At 40.1% G+C, this 21,920-nt stretch overlaps 1 protein-coding gene and 1 long non-coding RNA gene across 6 annotated transcripts in view; one reads left to right on the forward strand and one right to left on the reverse strand.

Annotated features, from left to right (window-relative positions):
- The window catches only part of LOC127019399 (uncharacterized), a 68,677-nt gene extending 64,485 nt beyond the window's left edge, over nucleotides 1-4,192 (reverse strand). Inside the window, exons 1-2 of the long non-coding RNA XR_007766905.1 lie at nucleotides 4,165-4,192; nucleotides 2,624-2,685 (exon numbers count right to left, since the gene is read on the reverse strand). This is a non-coding gene — a long non-coding RNA (uncharacterized LOC127019399). The remainder of the gene's footprint in view (nucleotides 1-2,623; nucleotides 2,686-4,164) is intronic.
- A 15,765-nt stretch (nucleotides 4,193-19,957) lies between these two features.
- COL11A1 (collagen type XI alpha 1 chain) overlaps nucleotides 19,958-21,920 on the forward strand; it is a 163,957-nt gene continuing 161,994 nt past the window's right edge. For all 5 annotated transcript variants that reach the window (XM_050900518.1, XM_050900522.1, XM_050900521.1 and 2 more), the window contains exon 1: nucleotides 19,958-20,287. In XM_050900518.1, coding sequence (XP_050756475.1) covers nucleotides 20,173-20,287 — 115 coding nt within the window. In that variant the 5' untranslated portion in view covers nucleotides 19,958-20,172. The remainder of the gene's footprint in view (nucleotides 20,288-21,920) is intronic.

The raw sequence follows: 21,920 nt of genomic DNA on the forward strand, positions 1-21,920 counted from the left end.
ATATCTAAAAAACAATTGTGCCATAAAAACACATTTCTAGTCATCCAGAAGACAGATCTACTATCATACTAGCTCTCACAAAATGGCTGGTCTACCCCATTCTAAAGCAATTAATCATGGGTTTTCCTTCTTTCTTGTTGGTAAAGGGGTCATACTCTCTATGACCAATTCTTAATTCCATATTTCAGTTACCAATATTTTCCTTCTCCCATTGCCATTTTAATCTTCTTTCATGGACTAAACTACTTTATACAATCCAAGCTTCCCATTTCAGGTCATTACTATTATTTTAAGGCAATTTCCAACCTAAATATATACCCACTCTGGGCATAAATATAACTAGTTGAATGTGGAAGTACAAGTCAGTGTGAGGAAAGGTTATAGAAACAGTCCTTTGTACATTCAAATTTCAGCCAGTGCGTTCTACAAAAATAACATCCGTGAAATCATTACCTTGGAGATGAAATAGCACAATGCTTGAAGCATTCAGCTAATTCAGTCTTACAGCCTGAATTTATGATTTATAATCATTACTTAAGAACATTGCTCAGGAACAGAAGACAGACAGAAAGCAGCAAGCTGTATCTATTTTATTTAAAACGCTTTTAAATCAGCCATGACTTCATGTTCTTCACAATACCAGGAAAGGCTGGGAAGCTTTACCTAGAGATACTGACAACTCTAAGTGGGGTTTAAAAATATGGTTAGATGGATGCCTGCCTGACAGCAAATAAAAGAAATTTTATTTGTACTGACAGACACAATTGTGACTTGTATTTTATATGCTCCCAAGGGAGATATGTGCTCTGCTTTCTAGAGAATCACAGTGTGAGTCAGTCTTCAAATCCTGCACAGGTGAACAGAAAGACCAGGCAAGAAGTCAAAGAGGTGCACATCCTGACTCTATTTACTTGCAGCACGGTGGCTGAAATATTTTTCAGCCCTGAGAAGGAAATCCAGTTAAGATTTAGAAAAGGGAGTAAATAATTTGTCCAGTTTGTTAGACAGGTTTTCCAATAATCCACAATCTTGATTTATCCATTTATAAATTAGGTTATTTGACATTTTACTAAAATACGAGTTTAGAACCCTCACTTTATTGCTTTGAATGAAAGCCTGGTGAGCTCCACTACCCAGTCTTACTTGCTTTCACCACTACTGAACAAGGCAAGAATCTACTATTTTATTCCTTATCATATTACTGTAAATGCCTATAGGGAATAAATCATCAAATGCACACTACTATCCCAGTTTAGAAAAATATTCACAATGTCAGCCTATGGCTATATGGTTTGCCATGGTTTCTTCATCTATACATTTCAAATCTCTTCTCAGCTTTCCCCACTCCTTCCTTTCCCACAAACATGACAGCAAAACGTTAAAGTTCTAAAATACTTGGAAAGTGCCTCTGGATTAGTTATTTTATATATCTTCATGTGTAATTATAACAGGGTACTACTGCTACAGCAAGCGTTTCCTTACCTCTCTTCTGATATCATAACATTACAGAGATAAACAATGTTGTGACAATGATTCCTTTGCTGCTTGTTCATCAAACCCATACTATCAGCTAATATCATCAAATTGTACATTTGTTACTGTGAAATGATTTTCCTAATGTTTCAAATTATTTAACAATCTCATATTATATAGGATTATTAACACCACTATCTTAGTTATTTTCAGACATGAAATTGAACCTTTTCTCTACAGAATAAAAAAAATTACAGATTCTACTGTGGATAGTTCACAGAAACTGTCAATTTCCTATACAGCCCAAGTAATAGGAATAAACTAGTGATTAAGGACTACATCTAAGTCAATCTTTACAGGGTCACTTGGGAAAACAATCCAAATGAAATTTCAAAATCACATTGCAAACCATCATATCAAAAGGCTGAGTAGACAAATTTATTCAGAATTAGTATCCATAATTTAAGTGTAATTTAACTCACTTTCCTTCTAAAACATGTTGGTGTTATGCACACAGTTTAACTCTGAATAAGAGCATCTTCTAGGAATAATGTTTTTCAATTAATTTTTAACTTGTATCTTTAAGAAATCTGAACTGATTTTTCCTCTGTCATTTTACAGATAAATTAAAAAATGCTCATTTAACGTGCAATTCAGTGTTAGCAACTGAAGAACACTAGAAAAGGGGGAAACTGATAATAATAAATCTAAGTGGATGTTCTACACTGAAAACCTTTTGGAATAGAAATAGCATCTTTGCCTAAATATTATTTAGGCAGATATTTTTAATTTTTTTGTTTCTTTTTCCCTTCCTCCGCCACAAACCATTTTTCAAGTGAGAAATAGGAAAAACAACACAACCAAAAATAGAAAAAAGCACAGGAACAATTTCCATTTTCTTACCAAATCTTTCTTCATAGTTTTGGAAAAAATGGTGATAAACTTTATATATCATTGGTATTTTTGTTTATTTTCTCCTTGTGAAAAAGTAGAATTGAAATGCTAGAAAATCATGAAGAGAAGTTTGCCTGCCTCTTGTCGCTGCTCTGACCAATGTAAAATGGCAGTGATCTATAGGAATTACAAACCCAGTAAATTTTAAGAAAATGCAACTGAAAATATGGAATATAAACATACAGAATTCACTTACCTCTTAAGACTGTTGTTGAATAGTACAACACTGATGCAGTAAACAAGGATCCATTTTTGCACCTGTCAAAAAAAAAACGCAAAGGACTCCTAGTAACATATTGGCAAGGAACACAAAATTTCATAATATGGTTATAGTAATCTATCCTGATAAGGATATATGCAAAAAAAAAAAAAATCTATACTTCTGACAAAACTAAGAAAATCAATGTATAATCAGAAAATGAATTATATAACCTCAGTAAATGAACACCAAATCATGTGCTTCTGATATCACTTATTGATGACTTATATGGACCTAAGTCTATTTAATCAACCATGTAAAACTGGTATGAGGATGAGATTATGCTTTGTATGGTCTGAATTAAAATCCTCTTACAGAAATATTTGTGTCTGAGAACTCAAGCTTGTCATTAGCTATCATCTTCTTTACCACCAATTTCTGAATACTTATTATACAGTATACATCTAGATACACAGAGTGGAAAGGAAATAAAGTCTATACGATTTACGACAGCAGGACTTAAAGCCAAATTACGCGAGTTATGGCCCAATGACGAGTGATGAAAATTTCATGGTAAACCACACAGATACATATTCTTTCAGAGCAAGCATATAGCATTTGTAGGTATTTTCCTCAACTTAAAACGTTTAAATTGAGTTATATTTTAAAACTCCTGTGATTGCAAAACAGAATGCCTTAGTCTGATGAGTCTCATTTTGCAGACTTTGGAAGAAGAGAAATAGTATAACTGAAAATTGTATTTATTGGTTGCTTTTAAAAGCAGCCAAATCTATTTTATTTTACATAGGAATGCTAGGCTTTAAGTTCTAGCATCTCAGGACTTATTAACTCAGCGTAACTTCCCCTTTTTAACGATATCAGTCTCCTAGTTCTAGCTCTCACTGCTTGTTTCTTGCTCTAACAGACCATCTCAAAGCAATTCAACATGGGTCAAAACAGAATATTGTCCTTCTGGACTTCAGGTTAGCATAACTGTGAGATGAAACTCCATAGCTGGTGCAGGGAAGATGGGAAAGGTACATTTTTGTGGCAGTTTATTTAAAGAAAGAAAAAATCAGCTGACTGAGACTGCTCAAAGATTTGGAACGTTACAGGCATGTTGCAGGAGGCTGGCTGAAGAGGCAAATGCACATGAAATCATCAAAGATGCATGATAAGTGAAGCTTATCACATGACTCTATAATTCATCATAGGGATACCAACAGCCATATGCTAACAAGCAGGCAAAGAGGCAGTTCCAGCTTAGTTTCACCACAAGAATCAACATACTTGCCTTAGAGGAGACTGCTTTTATAACCCCATGTGGCAGGCCAGTAAGCCAGCCAGGAGCTTAAGGCAGAACTGTCTGCATCTTCCTTAGATTTAGCACTGCAAAAGCAGTTAAAGGGTTTCAATTCCTAAGCTAGGTTTTAGTAGAACCCAAAATGCAACAAGGTAGCTTTTCAAATAGACATAATGCATATCTGTTGAAAGAAACAGGTTCAAACACACCACTTTGTAAACTATCTCCTCCCTACCCTTGGTGCCTGTACATCCAAATCCTGCTCCCAGGTCCAGCAGCTTTCAATTCACAGACTGCTACAAACTCAGTATTCCTTTTTAAAGCCTAAGGAAACTTCCCTTGTTCTTTCATGTGTAGCTATATGGCGGCTCCCTGCCTCCTATAAGAATTTCCCAGGTCCTCTGCAAACTCCCCAGCTGCTTGCCCTGAGCTGCAGAAGCTTTGCCAGCTGAGCATGGCCAGTAACACTTAGAAACTAATTCCAGGGAAGCCTCACCATCCCTTCCCTTTGGAAAAGTTCACCTGAACTGAATAAAGCCCTCAGGCCTATTTTCACCTTTTTATAAAGTGTAGCACACAATAAGCTGTGATCAAACAAGTGACACAATGCACCTTTCGTCACACCATGGATGAAAGACAGTGCTCAACTGTTAATTGTTAACTTTAAAATTATGTGACTGCTGAATTTAGCTTGCTTACTTTCACAGTGCAGCAGGATGTTCTGTACCACCCTCCCTGGTTGTGCTTCCTGGCAGTACCACAACAGTGGAGAATCCTTAGAAGTTCTCATATGTGGAGCTCTACAAGGCTTTTCTTCAACATGTGCTTAATCAAGCAGAGCTCACTGATCTCTGTTCTTTTCACTTAAACCAAGACTTTTTAATTTCACACTCAAATATTTGCTGGATGGATATAAAAGCATATTTCTGTTGCAGGCAACAATGCTTTAATGGAGAAGGAACAGCAGGGCAGAGTTCGTCTTTTGAGACAGGTCATCTTTTCCCATGAAATGGCCTTTACTAGTATTAAGACAGTGTGCTGTTTTGTTGTTTGGTCTTTTTTTTAAACTCCCCAAACATAGGTTTGGCATAAACCTATGGAAGGCTGGCATGGGCTTTAATTTTTATTAACTCTTGACACTTAACAACTTTTCTCCAAACAAATTATTGAAAACCTTGGATCTGAGTTATCTACCAAATTATGACCCTCAGAATACACAGTTTTAATCTGATTAAATAAAAGCAGCAAGTTTTCAAGAAATGAGGATGAACACATTTTTTTAAAGTGAGAGACCTAACAAGTGAGAGAGGAAGCAAAGCACTGAACATCTATTTTTAAAGGGAATTTTTCAGAAACAAAATAATTTCTGCATTTCTTCCTGCTGTCTTCTGCATAGAAAGAAGCCACTGTTTTATAAGCCAGGCCATTTTGCCTTTGGGGAGGGGAAGTCAGGAACAGGGAAACTCCCTGTTGAAGGGACAGCAGCAGCATTCCCATGCCTGCAGCCCATTCCTGTGGCTCCCACAGCTGGAAATTAAACAGAAAAAGTGGGTAATGCAAACTTGTGGTCAGGTTTCAAAGTTAGTAGATTGTACTAGCTTGACATATTTAAAATCAAACTACGCATTCTTTCATTCCATTTTTTATTGTTTGATCGATGTAGGTGTTTGAAATTTTATTAATATCTGCTGTGACAGTGTACTATTGCTCTCTCAACCACCACAATTTTTAAAACATTGTTTGCGTTCCTCTTTCTCAACACAGTATTAGATAAATTTCACCATGTGACTAACAGTGTAAGGGCAACTAATACTAAATAAATTAGCAACTTCATTTTGTAGGGTAATTTCATGGGTCTTTCTAAATTATTTTTTCTCAAAAACACTAAGTCCAGTGAGTTACAGAAACGTATCATAAAGATATGCTATCACAAATTATGTTTCTAAACAAATAATGGGATGACAAGCTACCGTCTCTTTCCCATTACTTTTTATAATAAAGAAATAGCTCCAGAGTTGAGAATTTAAGACATTCAAAGCAGATAATAATATATAAATTCCTTACAGACTAAGGTAAGCCATCGGGGAAATGACGCCTCTGAGACAAAGTAGTTCTGAAAAATCAACCCTGACTGAGATGAACAAAGTGACAGACCCACAGGCAACTCTGAAGTCAGCAGCTCTACCGCTTGTGAAGTCTGCCAAGAAGCATAACATGCCCAGGTATTTCCAGCTGCCTGTTCATTATTCTCATTCCTGTCAAAATGCATCTTTCTTGCAACACTGTCATTCACAAAACATTCACTTTAGGCTCCAAAGGCAAACAGGCCAAATTCAGAGCTCTAATAATCTGACATGAGTCCGCTGAAGTCTATAGTTATGCTTGCTTACATTCATGAAGAAATTTGTCTCAATATCTTAAAATGCGGGAAATTCTGATCCTATTCAATTAGGTGCAATTTACCACGGGTTTGTAGGAATTTAAGAGATTATTTCAAAAGTTAAAACTGCAAGACTGGAGCTTATCTTAGATACTGTCTGAGATTGTTCTAGCGGGTTTTAGCATCAATATTTCATCAATCTCTTTGCCTGGGCATTAGCAGCACAGGCATCACTAAATGGTGGAGACTGAATGCCCATTTTCATTTAGTGGCTCTTCTCTCCCAAAGCAGACCACTGCAAATAAGCCTTTCTCACTCCTGTCTTCTTATAGGTCTTTGCAGGTTTTTCAATACTATAATCATTTTGAGTCCAACAGAAGAGTATCTACAGTGAATTAATCATCCTTTTTTTTTCTTTTTTTCATCCACTTCAACTCTCCTCCAACTCAAAATAATAGTAACATCATTCCAGTTTATCTTTGTGTGAGCCACCATACAGATGCCCAAGAAATATATATTGATTCTACTTTTCATATATAAAAAATACCACTTACATACAGTGATTTTAGAAATTTCTAGCTACCTTGTAGTAGTTGGAACTAGTCCTGGGGAGAAAAAGATACATATATATATATATCTATCTATATATCTCAACGGGGTACACAGATATACTTACTTAAAAATTAAGCACCTGCCAAAATACTAGAAGGATCAGAGTCATAGCTGGCTTGCAGTTGTGGGAATAAATAAAGAATAGAAACAGTATTTATGGATAAGAAAGGTTGGATGTTCTTACCTAGGGGAAAGTAAAAGACAAGATTACTATACATCATCTGGAATGAATTTTGAGCTTTTTACATACCTAAAAATAAAAACAGATGTATAAAATCCCATTGGCATAACAAAGCCCAATTTTGAAAAGGCTGTTGTCTGCAAGTGTGATGATCCTTAAGGCCTATCTTTAGGAGGGCTGAAGGATTCTGAGCAATCTGGGGATGGATGATAACAAGGTAGTTAAATAATCAATATTTGGAGTCAAATATATATTTTCTCTCCATTTCTCAGTCTCGCTTTCATATCTGATTATAATTTGGTAGAGAATTAGAAGACTAAACCATATAATAAATTTTGGAAAATTACTGCAGTCATCATCTGGAATCAATCTGGATACGATAAATTAATCCTTAGCATAAAATAGAGTAAACATTGCCTCCTACACTTCAGAATCTGCAAACATACACTGTAGATGCTATAAGCATATCTGAATCTTGATTTCTCCAAACATTGAGAATCTACACTAATACTGCACCTGGCACAGAGAAGTGATCTCTGGTTTCGATGTCTGACAGCAGTACAAATAGGCATATTTCAACCTTCATTATTTTGCCCACTGTATTTCAGAAATTCTGCAACTTGTTTTATAGTCATTTGACAGTACTACATTTTTGAATGTTCAGATTTTATTCTGATCGATGTTTTGCTTTAGCAATCTAATCTCAAGACATTATGTATAAATTCATCAAATTGTTTTTCATTATACCTATAGAACTTTCAGTATATAAATAAGCAAAATATTCACATTCTCATAATCTATGTGAAAATTATCAGAACAAATTTAATACTGAAATTATTGAATTCTGGACTTACTAGCACCTACTGAAGATTGTTATCTAGTATAAAATTTACTTATTACTATGATAACTTAATAATCAGTAGCCTACTACTTTAATCTTGTCTGGATCACATAACTCATAAAATAATATAGTAGTGGAAGAAGCAATGTAATGGAACTTGCATTTCTTTAAGAATTCAAATGTGAACTTTCATATTCTTATCTCTTTATTGCCTATTTTATAATATCTCATGAAATTAATATTAATAAATTAAGCTAGATTTTAATCTAGAGTTTTACCTTTTGTACTTTTCCGAGTTTACTGTTTTCATCTTCCTCAACTATCACTATGCTAGTAGACCTCATTACTTTTTGCTTCAGTCCAGACTGGCTACAAATGAATCTAATTATTTTATAGTTTGGGCAGTGTGCCTGGCAGACAGCAGGGCTTGGACACCCACTGCTGCTTTGAAGATACATGTTGAAAGAAAAACTTAACATTTTTCTGATAAAGTTAATAATTTTCATGGTGTTGACTAAAAAATAATCACTTTCTGGAAAAAAAATCAAAATATGGGCAGTTGAGATTATTAGACTGCAGTAGAGCTATTGAAGCATTGTGAGCACCTGTTTGATATGGTTTTTAAAGTGTTAAGGGGAGATGAATACCACTAAGTGAATGAAGTAGCAATCAACATATTGATCATTTAGTATAACACACATTATAGAGAAAAAAGGTGAATCACAATTTCAAGATATCATCAAATAGGACAAAGTGTACACAAAGATGTTCTGCTGGTCCTGCATTTACTTATTCTTTTGTGATATATTCTGCTATATTCTCCTCTGTTTGTCCTAATATCAGATGCAAATATTCACATTTTATTACACTAAGCAATGATTAAAGTAATATTTTCAAGAGACTTGCCTTTTCAACATCCATACAAATGCACAAACAACATGTAAATACACTGCCTTTGAGAGAGGAATTACGTGCTCTGCAGAAATCCATGCCCATGGACAGGAAGTTCAAGGCAATTTGGCAATTTTAGTGCAATCCTTGTTTCATTATTCCCTGTCACATGAACTACTCAATGCCTTCTGGGAACTGCTACTAACACACACAGCCCACTGGCATCCTGGGACTGGTCCCAAAGACTTTGATAGGCCTTGTGTACTGAAGGCTGCCTCACATTTCAAAAAGGCATGGTCAGCCCTAAACAGAGTTTTCAAATCTTAAACAATTAAAAGGCACCAAATCAAATTAAAAGCTTTGCCATGTCTTAATTTTAAAGCTACTACACATAACTCAACCACTTTCCTGAAAGGCATTTCTTTTTCTTTCTGTGATAAATATAGAATTATGTCTAACAAAGAATTATTACACGGCATGATAATGCATGTGATTCAGTTTTCATCAGCTAGTACTATTAAAATGGCCATTATTTTATGAACTGAGGTGGATAATGAGAAATATTTGAACAAGTCTGCCAGCACTCTCATATTCCAAGGCAGTTGTCATTTAACAACCCCTGTGAGTCCTTTGACAGGATGTGTTATTTTGGAGGAATATGAGTTAAATATAATGGGACTTAAGTATTTATTGAATGATTAAACTACTAATGTATTTTTTCTTTTATTTTTATTTATTTATATGCACATTATGTTTTGGTCCTCCTCTTCTCAAACTTGGGCAAGTGAGAGGGCAGGCACGAGACAGGGAGCTACCTCAGGCAGACCGCCTCCCTGAAATGTTACCTTTGTTTTCTCAGTGCTCTTTCTTATTTCTATAAACTTTTATTCTACTCCAAAGTACTTTGACAAGTGATTCAGTTGCGAGGTATCTATGCATAGGAAAAGGAAGTACAGGACTGTCACGACTAGGCATAAATTAATTTGCTGTTAGCTATTCACCTTCTTAGTTCTCTCCCCGTCTTAATTTCCCCCAGTTAAAAGGAACTGTGAGGGTGGTAGCATTAGTGTTGCCAGAAACTAATAAACATGCTACAAGTGTGTGACACATGCAGACCATTAGTCTGTGCCTGCACTGCCTCCTTGTGTATCAGATAGGCCACCAGTACTCCCCCAATACAAAACAATGCCACAAAACAATGCAGAACAGGGACTTTAAGAGGCCTTTTATACTTAAACATCTGCGTCCTTAATTTGTCAAAAGTCATAATTAAAAATGGACCGTAGTATGTAGATATTGGCCCACTGCTTCAAGAAGAAGATCTGATCAAAGAACTGATCAAAGCAGAACTGATGAGGGAGATTCTGTCTGATAATAAGATAAACAGTTGGCAATGAGAGTAAATGAGCCTGACCAGACTGTACCCTGATAGTTCCCCCAGCCCACGTATCTGTTTCAACTGGTCTGCAGCAAAAGGAAGTCTCAGATAAATCGTAAAAACAAATGAATGAAGGAACCAATTAGATACCAGCAATTAAAGGCAAGTATTTGGAAATGTTGTTTTGCAAAACCACGACAGACTTATAATTAAAGGTAAGTTTTAGTTGGCCATTAAATAAATTCAGAAATGGCAATCAAAGTGTAGATTTTTTACAGTTCTGGTGTGTAACGGTAATATCTAAAAACTAGACAGAAACTGAGAAACTAATCCCTACATCAAATAGGTATGTCTCATTTTCAGTTGTCTTAAATGAGGAAAATTCTGGTATCCTTAATATGTCATGTTTTAGGAGACGTATTACACATTACACTAATTGCTCATTTTGTTTTCTCTTGAATTAAGTATAATTATGATTACAACAGAGAAGAAATTCATGCAAATGAAAAAGGAATGGTGGGTTGCTGTATCAATTACACCGTGCTGTGCTATAAAGTATCAGTAGGTGAACCTTGAAAGATTAGGGAGTTTGGCTGAAATAAACCCCAAAAACTTCAGCCGGATTACCAAACTGAGCTGGCAATGCTGCATGATACTTGATACTTCCTGTTGCTTGATGAACAGGATGGAAATGTGTTGTTTATATGCTGTAAAATGCTATTTCAGCAATATTTTTCTCTCTACTGAGGGAGGTGCAGGAAGATCAGACTATTCTACAAGACAGTCATGATTAAGATCCAACAAACTCAATGAGATCAGGAAAAATAGAGATTGCTGCTTTCCTTCAATGCACTTCATAGACTGACAGAGTTTTAACATTCTCTTTTAACCTGAGGCGAAACACATAGCACATTCCCAGAACAATTCCAGTCAGAAAATCTTCCATTCACAAATGTGTGGCCCTACGGATCCACAATCCACACAGAAACTAACGTCGCAGTCATACCATATGCTGTAGCTCCTCAAATAGGTCATCTGTATCAGCATCAGAACAGTGCTTACTTTTGTGTATATTAAGGCTATGTAAAGCAAGAAAGGAGGAACTTCACAGAGAATTACAAATTTGTCAGACTACATGTATCAATGAAAAGAACAAAGTTAATGAAAAAATTGTGCTCCTTAATTGTGGCAAGATTTTATGTAAATGCAGTCAGTTACTTTTCCTATAACAATAGGTTATAGGAAATATACCAGCACACTGGTAGTGAAGGAAGGCAACTGTGTGACATGGAGGTGTGCATCAAAATAGCAAAGGGGCAGGGGGCTCAAGGAAAGAATACATGCCCCTGTCTTGTCTGCACAGACAGGTCAGAATCAAGCAATAAACTATTTTTTTTCCAAACAAACCCTATCTCCATTATGACTAAGTAAACAAAACCAACAAAAAACCTGAAAAAAATGCATTAGCTTCTGATAACACCAGTTTCTTTCCTCTCCCTTTGATGCACAGAGAATCCATATGGGGAGGGTTCTTCATCCTTCTTTTCCTAAATCACAACCATAATCAGACCAATAACCACAGCAAACAGGAAACTAAGACACTGACCCCTATTACTATCTCTGCAGCTCACACAAAATCAACTGATAATTCAGGCTCTCTAAGTGAATTCTTCTCAAACCCAACTGTAATACATAGCTAGGTAACCAGCGCTTATAACAAAACAAAAGATGATGCATTCTCATAACACTAGCAAGCCCTAGTATCTGGGAAAAGCAAGACTCTTTTTTTAGAGTCTTTAGACTCTAAAAAATTTAGAATTTTTATTGCCTTAAGCACTAAACATAACCCCAATCCTAAACATCACTTTCATTGCAGCAAGGTGATGGATCTGTACAAACTGTGCAAAGTTGTCTGTTTGGCAACACTTACACCATATCTGAACTAAGACAATGGCCCATGAAAACATCAGAGCTGTTCTTATCTCAATGAGCTGTGCAGAATCCAACAATTATCCAGCATGCTCAAGTTTTCATTTCCCAAATAATACGTCCTAACTCCACCCCAATCCCTAATTTTGTATGCATACATATGGTTATCAAAAAGAATATAAGCTCATGATGAATCCATACAACATCCTATTCCTGCAAGCTTTGCAGAATCTGGCTATAAGTGTGGGTCTTGAAAATATGCTTTTTCTACCCTAATCTTCAAGCCAATCTTATACCCAACCTTCACTGTACCCAGTCCTGAAAACAAGGCATTGGCCACTGATAGCAATAAGCTGCTTCATATTCCCCAGTAATAACCCAGCCTCCTGAAGTCATCTTTTGTAGTGTAACCTTAATGACAACTGTATATAGTCTTGGCAGATGAAAAAGATAGCAAACTGAAAATAAGATACTGGATCTTGATGACACCAGGCCACTTTGGATCTCTAGATCCAATCAACTGGGTTGTCTATGTTGTTGAATCCTCACCTAAACCTGTCCTCCTGTTGACAGAAACCTTCCTAACTCTTCAGATCTGTAAAAATTGATGGTGAACTGGGGTCTTCACACTTCCCTAATCTTAATCTGAAAGATAGTAAAACATTACTGAAAGAGAACAAATGGCATCACCTTGTAGCATCACTGGTCTTTTTCCCGCCCCTAAGAACCTTCCAGAGACTAGCAATAAATTAGATTCTAGATAGTAAATCTAATCTCAACCCGATCCAGAAGACCAGACACCTCAGGGCCACAGAACAGTCCCTGGCCCATTTTATTTACTAGATTCAGTCTAAAGATTCCCAAACATTAATCCTAAATTCCTATACCTCCAGTTCTAACTCTTGCATTATTGATAACTACAAGATCAGTTACTAGAGGAAGAGCCAATGGCTTCTATTCATATGAGCTGAGTCTTATTAATTCTCATTTCTGGCAACACTGCAGATTCTACCATAAGGTATGCTCTTTATACTTAGTCATCAGTTTCCAAAATCCTACCCTTAACCTGTTTTAAACACTAACAACATTCTCTTAGGGCAAGTATTCATTCCTACAGAGACTGACAGAGGAAAAGACAACATAAGGCTTCTAGCAGTATCTACCCAATTCTCACCTCTGTAGCCTCTGCAGAGTCCAACACTAATTTGTAATTTATACATAGGAACCTAGTGATGTAATATAAAACAGTATCAGTCTCTGGTTTTCATTTGTACTGTTTCTATGCTTACCTGCAGGGGACCCTGTAGAATAGAACGTTACTCAGGGATGCAGACATATTATATTAAAAAACCTAACCTCAAGTGTGACAAAAGCCTTGTTCAGATCTAGAGAATAAATTCCAACTGTAAAACAAAATATAGACCCTTAGCTTATTTCTCCATCTGGTGTAGAAATATTATTTTCTCTTGAGGAAGAAAATGACGAAAGGCTTTGGCTGCTAACTACATTAGCACAAAGCTTGCTGCCAAGATTTTTGCATCTATGAGAAATGAATTTACCTGTTGATGCTTTATTTTCCTAAGCCTTAAACCCTCTGCCTAACAGTAGACTTATTCTCAGCCTACAGGAGACTAAGGCATTGGTTTCTGTCAGTTGGAATAAAGCAATGGCTTCTGTCAATGCCTACCTCCTTCTTATCTCCTTGTTTCCCATAGGTTCAAAATGCAAGTGGAAATTGTGACAATTTAGAATGCAAGCATCAGCATTAAACTCATTTCTAGTAGTAGTTTTATTTTTAGGAAGGACACCAATTTCTACAGGAAATCACAACACAGTCCACCAGATTCTATTAATACCTCCCTGCTACTCATCTTTGGCAGTCTTGCATAGCTGAGCATTACTCAGGGTTTAGGGTTACGATCCTCAAACCCTAGCACTATTACTCGAACACTAACTATAACTTGAATTAACTAGCATATAAGGGACTAACCCTCATAGTTAAAGACAATATTAGTCAATGATTTCTACCAAATCACTTAATTTTGCGGGGAACTTGTAGAAAGGTATCATAGCCCGAGCTCTTTGCTAAAACCTTCAGCCTAAATCTAACTGTCATATCTACCTCCTAAACTAGTCTACTACTTCCTATAGGACTGATACAGCTCAAGGCACATGTTTCTATCAACACAATTACTATCTCCAAGGGTCAGCAGGGTCCAGGAACAATCTGGTTTCTTAAGACTTCAAAATCCTCATCCCTAACCCTGTGCCAAATCTTTTCCCTTTTCTTATTGTTAACAGTGACATGAATGCCTACAGAAAGAGACTTTATCAGGTATCGGTTTCTATCAACAGCAATCTCCGCAGAGTCTACAAAATCCCAATTCAAAAACAAAAGAAAATTTCCCAGACTGTGACCAAACCCCATATATAACCTCTCATATATAAATTACGGAAAGACAAGGGCTAATCACTATAGTATAAAACTGTAAGGAGTAATGCGTTTTCTGACCCAGGCCCCTTCAAGCTTCTGGGGGGACTGTCAAATCCACATTAGAGCTCTTGATAATTTTGTTTCCAAACTCTCTCCTATTTTAACTTCCTACAATAAACTAATATCTTTACACTATTAATGTATTAGAGTATAACTAATACACTTTACACCATCTATTCCAAACCCCTGACTTAACCCTATCCTAACCCTAATTTTATGAAACCTGGCAGCTGAGTCCTAAAACTGAAGAAAAACACCATACACCTTTATGTTCTCTCCCAGAGAAAACTAGACAGGAGCAGGAAGTGATGCCAGAAGCAGAAAGGGAGGAGGACGTAGGAGCAGACAATGGGAAAGGAAGGAATGGCTACTGGGAGCAGAGAGAGAAGCAGCTACCAGAAAAGCAGCAGCTCCAAATGGGACCAGTAGCAGCTTGTATCTGGCCTTGCTACCCAGAAAGATTCGATAATCCTACATTGTAAACTACATGTTACTGCAAAAGGAGGAAGCAATCAACTGGCCTAGAATTCGCCTCACTGGAGAAGACTGTGAAAAGGTTATAGTTAGGAATTTTGTATCGCATATTATTCTGTTTATCTTCTTTGTACCTATCTGCAGTTCACTTTCAGAGCACAAAAGTTTAATTTTCCTGGTTTTCTAGGTGAGGGCTTGAGCCTTTGTTTTATTATCAAACTCCCTTAAATACAAAAATATCCCTTGTTTCTGTCAAGCAAGTTCTGGCAGAAGGATTGTACTTATTTATCTATGAGGGATCATCCCTAGAGTAAAAGACAACACAGGTTATTGTATTGCTTTTATCCAAACTCGTTCTTATCTTCATGATCCTGAAGAACGGGATGCAATTTTGATGGTTTACATTTTTAACTCTCAATGTTAACCATATTAACAAAAAAGGGGATAAACCCCTGCAGCAGAGAGGTATAAGCTTCTACCAACTACAGCCTCCTTCCCAAATCAGCAGACCGTCTGTTTCAAAGAGCAGTCATGTCATTTAATCCTTTAAATCCCTAACTCTAACCTTAACACTAACTTTATTCCTTACACAGACCTAGAAGTTTTAATCTCCCACATTGGTGTTTCTGGTAGCAGCTTCAATTAGTGCACATTCAGTTTAAAAATGTAAGGAATTTTTCACCAGAAACTGTACAAATTCAACCTTCAATATACATACAGCAACAAATATGCATCCAATCTGCAGCCACATCACAGCCCTGCTTTTGGAGCTGTGTAAGGTTGCACAGTGCAGCTGCATCCAGCCACTCCAGCTTTGCCTATGTCAACTGAAGAGGTTTCTTTACATTCTCAATAGAAAAAAATCAGTAATGCTAACGTTTCTGTAGTCTTTTGGTACCCGAGCTAATGAGTACTGCACTATGCTGTTTCGTATCCAATTTCTTTTACTATCATCTGTCCTCCCTAATTCTTGGGAATCTGAAAGAAAGAATCAATGGTTACTGAGCCATTCCCTAGCCCAAAGAGTTTGTTGAGGCACAGAGAAAGCCTTGGCTTCATCCTTCAAAACCTTAGATAATGGAACTGGGGGAGTTCAGTGAAGCTGTAAGCTATTACTGGTAGTAGCAAATGGTACATTACACTTCTTGAAGACAGAATCATGGAAAGAAATGCTGTCGTTTATTTTGTCTATATGCATGCGTTCATATATTTCTCTCCCTTTAAAACTACAAAAAGAAGGCCATTAGCATTTCACCTAGCAGAGATCATTCCACTAATCTCTGTTTGTAAGACATCATTTTTACAAGGGTTCACTTCACTGAAGCAGTATAACTCACTTTTCTTCCCAGTATTAATCATACAACAGAAAACTCTTAGAAAACACAGATCTGCACCAGAAATGAGACAAGGATGAAATACCCACCTACATAAATCAAAAGAATTAAAGTCATAGAGAAGGCAGTGGGTGATGACTTTTAAGACAGCCATTTATTTTGCAATATTCACTTCTGTGCTGTGAACAGAATTGGAGAAAGAAGTTCAAGTTCTAGAAGGCATCAACATCTGTGTGAAGCTAGAAACAAAGTAGTTTAAGCTAAGTCAATGTCCCTGAGATACATGGAAACCAACAATAAAAGCATACTCTTCCTTACAGTGCATTAGTTATTCCCAGTGAAATGACCCCTTTATATACAGAGAGAAGTCTCTTGCTTTTGGTGATGTCAAGGAATATGCTCGGAAAAACACAGTATGATTGCAAGACAGCCAAAGAACATCATTTTTACAGTAACATTTCATTACGGTGCCTATAGTCTGAAGAATGTGAAAGCGCTGCAGCTGTGAGTTTCTTGTAAACTACAGTGGTCCAAGGAAACATATTCTCTTCTCCATAATTCCTAACCCCTCCCCCTCTCTGCCCCAAAATACAACAATGACCCATCTGTGCACATACAAGAGAGCAATTCCTAATATTTAAACATGGACTAATCTGCCAACATTGATGTATCAGGGACAGAACATAATGAATGTCACAGTGCTTAGTCTTTCTTTTCACTAAAACTGTCTTGAAGAGTAATGAGGAACAAGAAAGCTGACGGAAAGAACAAACCACTGTGGATCACAGTTGATTTAAGAAATAACATTATTCATTTCTCTTCTGTTTTTCTCTGAAAACATTTTCATGTTTTAACCCTCTTTCAGATTCAAGAAAGAACATATTTCTCCTGAAATTACATCTAAGTGCTGAAATTTTCTACCAAAAATCTTTTAAGAATAATTTCGTGGCGCTCATAAAGCTTATCTATGCTCTAAATCATTATCTATTCTTTGACATATTTTCATTGCACCTAGGCTGCAATTACTTCACTCTGGAACACCATCATGGCAATTAAGAAGATTACAAACAATAACTAAGAAAATCAGTTAAATGAAAATCAATAATCCTTAAATACTGAATTTGGCAGGCTGCAAGATGTGGATCTTCACCTAAACGGCATGTAATTTTTCTCTTGTAACTGCGGAATCTGATGGTAATTTATTACATGTCTGTGTGGCTTGATATGCCAGCTTACAAAAATAACTGAGCTAGCTCTAAAAAAATGTGGGTTTGGTACTAGAATTAATATAGAATTATACAGAATTGTACATTAATATAAGCATGCTACCTCACCTGGATTAATATATTTTACTTCTAATGCCTTGCGGGGATCTAAAATTATGCCAAATACTCAGCATTTTGTCCTATTTGTTCTGCTTCGGATAGATGTAGAACCACAAAAATCAGTGGGTATCTTTCCACTGACACTTTGGGGGCTGAACCACATCTCCTAAAATTTAAATAACTGTAAGGGCACTGTGTTAAATTACTATTCTCTACGTTGTGAGAACACCTGTTCTTTTTCACTACCTATCTGAAATGCTTCCATTTCCTCTCTTGGGCAGAGACAGAAATTTTTCATTTTACTAGGATACAGTTTAGCTATATGCATTTAGGCTAACAGGCAGGCTCAAAAAAAAATGTCAGAGAGGCAACGTGTGATAAGAGACTGGCAGTAGCAAGAATGCTGGTGACATGAAAGATGTGTAGTTTATAAGCATCAAGAGGAAACTTGAAACTTCATAGCATATGAGATTTTCCAATGACAAAGTATTAAGTAAAAAGAATAAATTGCCACTGGGACTACCTACTGACATTGTAACAAAGGAGGATGAAACACCAAGGAATTAACTTGATCTGTTCTAGGAAGCATCTAGTAAACAACCGAGAACAACACAGACTGGTAGGCCAACATAATAGTACTAATAATCAGTTCCTGACTTCTGGGGACCTGTATGTGGTTAGGGTTTGAGACAGACAATTGTAAGACCAGTTCTGAAGGAGCACGCTTTGATACAGAAAAGCAGGAGAGACACGGCATTTTGGTGCTCCACAGCTGCACTGTGGCTAGCTACTTAAGTGCCAGAATAACCTGGTATATCTCTTCACAGAATGGCACCCAATGCACAGCATTTAAGGGAGCTTAGATGTAACTGTGCTATGCACCTCAGTCCCCTCATGTGCAAATCTAATGACAATGATACTATTTCAGAAAATCAAGGACAGAAAGAGCTAGGTATATTAAAATGTAAGATATTGCAGGAAAGGCTAATACACTTCTGAAATTTAATTTGACATATAAAAGCAACATGTATTTTGTGGGTAAACCGTATATTTATTAATTGCTGTAAGGTGTTAAAGTAGAAAGATCTCAATGAAGGCAAGCTTTAAAAATTTGAGATACACTTCCACTAAAATATGACCATAGTTTTGTCTAATTTCCCAGAGGAGCCGGGGCAGAACCTGATCCCTCCGGAGGATCTCGACCGGACCTGCTGCACGAGTCAGCTCTGCCAGAGGTTGCCACTACCTACCTACAGGTCGGTCCCCGTTACCGATTGCTGCACAAATGGGATAGCAGGACACGAGTGAGAACGGGAGGTTTCTTGGGGAGGAGCTGTGAAACCTTGCTCCCCGATTTCCAGGATGTGGTGAGGCGGGGAATGGGGACGGCTGTTTGGTGGCGGGCTTTTCCTTCATCACCCCGCTCCCTCCTTTCTTACAGCGTCCTTAAAGCGAAGTCCCCGGAGGTCCCCCAAGGGTGTGTGAGAACAAGTTGCGCATGGGAGCGGGTGTGAGGGGGTACGGGCCGCCGGGGAGGCAAGAGTTTCGAGGTGCCCGGAGGGCCACCCCGCAGCAGGCCTTCACCTCAGCGCCCCGGCTCCTCTCACGCACATTTCTCCCCTCAAACATCCCCCCCCTCGCTCCCTCCCCACCCGGCGTCCCCCTCCCCCTGCTTCCCGCTTGTCCCCAGTGTCGCCCCCCTGCCCATCCCTCCCGCCCCCCCACGCATCGCCGTTTCGCGCCGCCCGCCCCTCCGCTCCGAGGGGAGCCGCGGCCGGGGCGGCCAGCACTGCGCATGCTCCAGGGGCGCGGGGCCCGCGGCGCCGCGGTGGGGCGGGCGGGGGGCGGCGGCGTGCCGGTGACGGGACACCCCAGCGGCATCCCCCGGCTCGCTCCCGCCGCGCCGTTCCCCGTTCCCCACGCGCCTTCGGAAGGGCTGCTCTCCGCCGTCCCGGGGGCCGGCGGTGCCGTGGGCGGCGGGCGTCCGCGGAGCGGCCGGTGTGCCGCCGCCGAGGCGGAGGGCGGTGCTGTGGGCGGCTGGGGGAGCCGCGCGATTGGCCTCCGCCCGGCGGCTGGCTTGTCAGTTGGGCTCCAGGGGTGGCCCTGGGAGCCTCTCGGCCAGCCCTCTGACGGGATGAAGCCTTTAGGGGGATGCGGCGCTCTTTGCATTTTGATTAAAGCCCCTCATCTTCCTTCAGTCTGAAGGCAGGGCACCAGGGAGGACGGGTCGGAGAGGCCTGCGCAAGGCCAGGCAGAGAGGGAGGGGGGTGAGAGAGAGAAAACCCCTCTTGGTATATCACGTATGGCTCTATAGGAGAAATCATCTCTGGGAATATAGTGGAAAGGACGGAGCTGGTATAAACTGAAGGCGCCCGGGTTTAATTCACACTTGTGGGTGCCCAGCATGGAGATGCAGAGATGGTCCACAAGGTGGAAAACGAGAAGGTGGCCCTGGGACTCGGCTGTAACCGTGCTCATCACCTTCGCTATCCTTCTCCGGGCTGCAGAGGTCAGAGGAGGTAAGAAAGCAAAGGGGAGCCGGAGAGTCCAGTCGCCAATCTCCCCCCCTTCGGGGAGAAGGACCCAGGGCACGGCTGGGGCCGCGTTTCAGAGGAAACCTGTCAGAGCGGCTCCCGATGCTGGGGAGGCGAGAGGGCACGAAGGCGCTTGGGGCCGGCTCGGAGACCCGCTGGGAGCCCCCGGCAGCGCGGGCAGGGGACGTTCCTCCCAGGTGCTGCGGAGGGATGGCTCCCGTTCAGCCTCAGCGTTTAACTTTGGATGTGGTTTTAATGCACTAAAGGGGATGCACTGGCGGGGTGGGAAGATGAAAGAAACACACGTTGAACAGAGTGACTTCTCTTCCAGCACTAAACTCAGTTTTGTGGAGTGTGAGTACGATTATCAGTTTTGTTGAACTTACAGAGTCGTTACTCTGCTCCAGTTCACCAAGTTGTGGCTGAAATGGAGCGACAAGTATCTGCCTTCTCCTCGGAGGGGCGAGGAAAGGGAAAGTTGGGGGGTGGAGGCTCTCCGCTTTGATTTTCTCCATTCTCCGCTTTTTTATTTTTCCCTTTGCAAAGGGTTTCAGTGGGCAAAAAGTTTTCCAGGACGCGAGGGGAGGAGAAAATATATTTGAAGGGGCCCCTTGCCAGACGTTGAGGAGAGCAGCTCCCTGCGGTAGCGGCGCCCCGCAGGTGATGTGCGCAGCGCCGGGCCCGGAGATGCCCTGGCGGGGCGGGGGAGGGGGGGGTCGTGGGGCTCAGCCTGGCGGTCGCTGGGCTCCACACGGGCGGTGTCAGCGCCGGGGCGCCGTCCCCAGCCTCCTTCCCCCTTTGCAGCCTCCCCGGGGGGATCGAGTGGTCCCTTAGGTGTCCGTGGACCTGGTGGGCAGGCTGCAGCCCGTGGGGGACTTGCAGTGGGAACAAGGGCCAGGCAGCAGCGCGGCAGCTTCAGCAGAAAGGAATCGCTGTCCCCCTCCGCACCAACCTTCTCGTCCCCCGCACTTCTCCCCTCGCAGTGCTCCCCGGCACGGCTCGGCCCTCGGCCGCCTGCCGCGCCGTCCCATCTGGGCGCCGGCGAGGCGCCCCGGCTTTTTGAGATGTGCTCGCGCGTTTGCGGAGCTGCAGTGTATACTCTCCGGTGGCGGGAGCGCTTTCCTCTCCTACCGGGGGTGGAAATGCTGCCTCTTCCTCCCTCCCTCCATCCCTCCCTTCCACCAGAGCCCGCAGGCGCATCTGGGGGCCAATCTGGCCGGGATTGAGGTTTTTATTTTTCTGTGGGTCTGACATCCGTGAAGGGGCTTAACTCTCCGAAAAGAAAGGTTTAATTTTTATGCATTTATTATTTTAACGAGGTATTTCTCGATCTGAATTCCCACTTTCTGAATCAACAGGCGTCCTAGAGGGAGCACAGTAAGGTGATCAGTTTCCATTGAAGCCCTTTATACCTGGGCACAACCTTGACGGTGTCAGATCAATCAGGGCTTCTGCCCCCTGCTGGTCCCATTTCTGACAGGGACTGGAGGGGGTCAAATTTCATCCCTGTTGCAATCCACGGACTCCAGTGGAGTTACACCCAGGGTGAATTAACCTCGCAGAACTTCAGGGATTCAGCTCCACATTACTATGTCGAAACTCAATTTCTTCAAGAAGC

Source organism: Gymnogyps californianus, chromosome 8 (assembly GCF_018139145.2).
Source record: "Gymnogyps californianus isolate 813 chromosome 8, ASM1813914v2, whole genome shotgun sequence".
In the NCBI taxonomy this organism is placed as follows: domain Eukaryota; kingdom Metazoa; phylum Chordata; class Aves; order Accipitriformes; family Cathartidae; genus Gymnogyps; species Gymnogyps californianus.